At 37.8% G+C, this 4754-nt stretch overlaps 1 protein-coding gene across 1 annotated transcript; it reads right to left on the reverse strand.

Moving 5' to 3' along the window:
- Positions 1–320: 320 nt before the first annotated feature.
- On the reverse strand, positions 321–1658 carry LOC133790113 (uncharacterized). The gene is made up of 4 exons (XM_062227669.1): positions 1565–1658; positions 1239–1480; positions 786–1159; positions 321–520 (listed from the first exon to the last, which is right to left on the reverse strand). Exons 1-3 carry the CDS (start codon positions 1656–1658, stop codon positions 926–928), a joined length of 570 nt encoding a protein of 189 aa, XP_062083653.1. The 3' UTR covers positions 321–520; positions 786–925.
- Between the last annotated feature and the right edge of the window lie 3096 nt (positions 1659–4754).

The following is a 4754-nucleotide window of genomic DNA, read 5'->3' on the forward strand; positions in this document are numbered from 1 at the left end:
AATTATTTATTTATTTATTTATTTTGAATTAAATATAAGAAAATAGAATAAAATTAAAACACTTATATTAAAGATATAAATAAAAACATAAGAGTATATTCGTTGAATTAAAATAAAGACTTGTCTTAAACATGATAATGTAATAGTCAATTGTAATAAAATTCATACATAAGTCCTACTGAGTCGGTGCTCCAACATCAGGATCATCGGGTGGTGGTGGTGGGGCAGATTGAGATCCCAGGGTGATACAATGAGTCCGGACATGCTCCTCTAACTGTCGAAGACGCTCTCTCATCTCAGACAACTCTTCATCTCTAGTTTGTGAAGGACGAAAATCAAATGGAGTTCGGTCCCTTATGTTAAGGATACGTCCATATCCTTTCTGGTGGCCCCATCGTTTTCCGAAGACATTTTGTACCAAAGATATGTCTTCATCTTCAGGCGCACTCGAAACTGGTGTGGAACTCTCAGTATCAGTTGCCTGTGTCTGCTGTGTGTCGCGGTATGCACGCAATTCCTCCTGTGATACAATGTATAATGTAATTAAAATTTTGAAACAATTAAAAATTTGAAAAATGTTTAAAAAAACTTAACGTACCCAAGTATTTTTTGCTGTCTCTGTCACCCACCCTGTGCCTGATTTATGGTGAGTATCCATCCAGCTATCCGGGATGGACTCAAGTTGCCCAGTCTCTAAATTGCGCTGTCACGTACATATATTTTTATAAAATTAATAATTAAACGTAAATAAGAAAAATAAACTAAAAAATAATTAATTAACTAACCTTTTTATAGCGTAAGGCTGGGATTGACTGAGAACCTCCATAGCTAAGCTCTTTCAGTTTCTTTCTATTTTCCTTGTTGACCACAGAACGTTTCTGCAAAAAGTTATCGTTAGTAATATATTTAATTAAGATAGTTAAGTTTAGCAAGAAATTAATACCGTAATTTCTGGGCGTCGGAAAAAATCAATTGCTTTTTGCCACTGCGTATCCGTGCAACCACCATAACGATTTTGTGGCCCAGTAATCGTTAAGTGCTCTTTAATATCGTACTTCCAGTCAGAATACTTTTTAGCACACGAAGTATCAATGCCTCTCAAGATCCCAGGCATATGCCCTTCTCCATATCTAGTACGCCCAATATCAAACAAATCATCCTAATTTACAAACATTTATTAGTAATTATCATATATAACATAAAATGAGAATTGACATAAAAATACATAAACTACTTACTTCCAAATGTGCAAGTATTCTTTCTTTCGAGGCATTTGGTACTTTTGACCATTGAGGACAGTCCGGATCTGTGTACTGTCGAACAAGTAATCTGAGCTCTCTTGAGAAATTTGAGTTGTACTCTCCGATCTCTTTATATGTTCTCCCCCGCACATCCCACTCGAGAGGGAGAGGACGCCCCAACTGTTCCCTCTTTTCCCGCGTGTTCAATCCCTTATGGCGTCCACGTTTACTTGGAGGCGCTATTGTATGCAAATTCAATATTTTAAAATTAATATGGATTAATTGTTAAATTTTAAGGAGTATATCAATGTGTAAAATATTACCTCGTTCACAATCAGCTGGGATATCTGACGGTCCACGTGGAGGATCGCATCCTCCACCATCACCCCCGTGAGATTGAGCAATAACATCAGCCATATCTGTCAAATTAATCGATATTAAAATTACATTTATCAGTTAAAAATGACAATATAAAATTATTTATTGTTAAAAATAATTACTTCAACATATTATAAAATTACCACTTAATTATCACTATAATAATCTTCACTATCATCATCGGTTTCTATGTGTTCATCTTCCTCTTCATCATCTTCATATTCAACCTCCTCCTCCTCCTCCTCCTCCTCCTCCTCCACTTCCTCTTCCTCCTCCTCCTCTTCTTCTTCCATTTCCTCCTCCCTCTCCTCCTCAATTGCAACATTATCTATCTCAACAAATTGTAATGGAGCCCCCGTATGTTCAAAGCTGATTTGTGGCAACGGTCCAAGATCAATGAATAATTGGAAATTAGAGGAACTAGTGTCGTGCATAACATCTACTTCTACATCCTCCGCTTGTTCTTCAACTAGTAGGATGTCCCACACATTTCTGTGATGCACTTCTTGGACGACTTTCCAATGAGATTTATTTTTAAGGTCTTCAATGTAGAAAACTTGGTTAGCCTGAGTTGCTAAGATAAATTTATCATCTTTGAAGGCCTCCGAACTAGTTTTGATACTCGTTATGTTTTGCTCAAACTTTAATCCTGAAGACCGATTAGTGTCAAACCATTTGCGCTTAAATAATACAACAGAACAACCAGAAAGATAAGACATCACTAAAACTTCTTCCAACTGGCCGTAATAAGTACTATTTTCGACACCCGCTACAGAGACTCCACTATTTTGAGTTTTGCGATTCTTGTCCCTGTCATAACACAAAAATCTTACTCCATTTACAACACACCCAGGGTACGACGCTACACGAGTTGAAGAACCGTTTGCTAAAGAGATTAATTCTTCATCTACTTCCAAGGATCTTGTTTGTCGAAGATGATAAATCTTATTATAAAACCAATTAGGAAATTCCTCTCTATGTAATTGGTCTAGGTTTTCAACACCTCTAGTCTGTAGAATTTCCCTATGCTCTCTGCAAAAAACAAAAACAACTAATTTAAGAGCTACTAATAAGTGTTATAATAAACATGCAATGAAATGATGAACTACTTTAATTACTTACCGAAGATATGGCAAGATTTCATTGCAGTTGTTTAGAATATACCAATCTGCTATTTTCTTCACTTCATCTTCCAAAATTGTCAATGATTTCTTACCAATTGGACGACCCTGAGATCGAAAGACCGACATCTTTTTAAGTGATGGACCAACATCTACATTTCGGTCTGGACGATTGAACTTTGTCTCAACACCTTTCAAGTACATGGAGCAAAATGTTAATGCCTCATCAACCACATATCCTTCTGCTATTGACCCCTCTGGACGTGCTTTGTTACGGACATAATTCTTCAATTTTTTCATATACCTTTCAAAAGGATACATCCACCTCATGTGAACCGGTCCTCCAAGTATTGCTTCTTCCGGTAAATGTATTAGTAGATGGACCATGATATCGAAAAAAGCAGGTGGGAAAATATTCTCTAACTTGCAAACAATCTCAACAATTGAAGTTTGGACTTTTTCTAAATCTGAGACTTTTAGAGTTCTCGCACAAATGAGCTTGAAGAAAGTGCATAACTCAATAATAGTTGTACTCATTGATTTCTCTAGGAATGCATGCACACCAACTGGAAAAAGGCGTTGCATAATGATGTGACAATCATGAGATTTCAAACCAGTTATCTTATTGTCATTATCAATCACATTTTTCCTTAGGTTAGATCCAAAACCATCTGGAAACTTCACTGATTTAAGAAATCGACAAAACTTTTGGCGATCTTCAACAGTGAAAGTGAATTTGGCCGCAGGCTTTTGTATCCGACCATTCAACTTCCTCAGTTGTAACTCTGATCTCATCTTCATCTTCTCCAAGTTTACTCTGGCACTAACTGTGTCTTTGGTCTTATTCTCCAGCCCAACTATTGTGCCTACTAAACTGTCACACACATTTTTCTCAACATGCATAACATATAGATTGTGTCGCAACATTATGTTGGCCCAATATGGGAGCTCAAAAAATATACTTTTTTTCCGCCAACCAACTTGCTCTTTTGTACGCTTTCTTTTTTGGCCGCCATAACTGACATGCTTACTAGGAAGAGAATCAGGTATAAAACTCATTTGTGTGAACATTTCTTGCATGGTTAATGGCTGTGGTGGTAATCTCTTTTCAACGACACCATATGTCTTCTTGTCCCTTCTAATGGCATGTTTGATTGGTAAAAAATGTCTATGACCATAAAAAGCAACCTTCTTTTGTAAACGAATAGATGGTGTTGCCACATTGCAAGTAGAGCAAGCATGATAACCTTGAGCAGTCCATCCAGAAAGGCTACTCCTTGCTGGGTAATCGTTTATAGTCCACATCAAAGCTGTCCGAAGAGTGAAGAAACTGCCATCGACTGCATCTCGAGTCTGTACACCAGTCACCCATAATTCTTTTAACTCATCAATCAATGGTCTTAAGAAAACATCAAAATCTTTTCCTGGCGAATGAGGTCCCGGAATTAATAAACTCAACATGAAATTAGTTTCTCTCATGCACAACCATGGTGGCAAGTTATATGTCGTCAACACTACTGGCCACATACTATAAGACAGACTCATATTACCAAAGGGATTGAATCCATCTGCAGCCAATCCAAGCCGCACATTCCTGGGTTCCATTGCAAATGTTGGATTATTTCGGTCAAAGTCCTTCCAAGCTTTCCCATCAGCAGGATGACGCAATACACCATCTTCTTTTATACGTTGCTCGTGATGCCATCTCATATGTTGAGCAATGTGCCTCGATGCATATTTTCGCATTAACCTAGGGGTTAAAGGAAAATAACGCATCACTTTATGAGGCACTTTCTTTCCCTTGGTGTTCTTGTCCACCCATCGATCCTCTCCACAAACAGGACATTTGCTTTTTCCAGCATGTTCTTTCCAAAACAGTGCGCAATCATGCTTGCAGACATGGATTGACTCGTAGCCCAATCCAAGTTTCCGCAGCAACCTTTTCGCTGCATAGTGCGATTTTGGAAGCTTATTTGGGGCTGGAAATGCATCATGTAACAACTCCAGCATTCCA

The sequence above is a fragment of the Humulus lupulus genome, chromosome 7 (assembly GCF_963169125.1).
Source record: "Humulus lupulus chromosome 7, drHumLupu1.1, whole genome shotgun sequence".
In the NCBI taxonomy this organism is placed as follows: domain Eukaryota; kingdom Viridiplantae; phylum Streptophyta; class Magnoliopsida; order Rosales; family Cannabaceae; genus Humulus; species Humulus lupulus.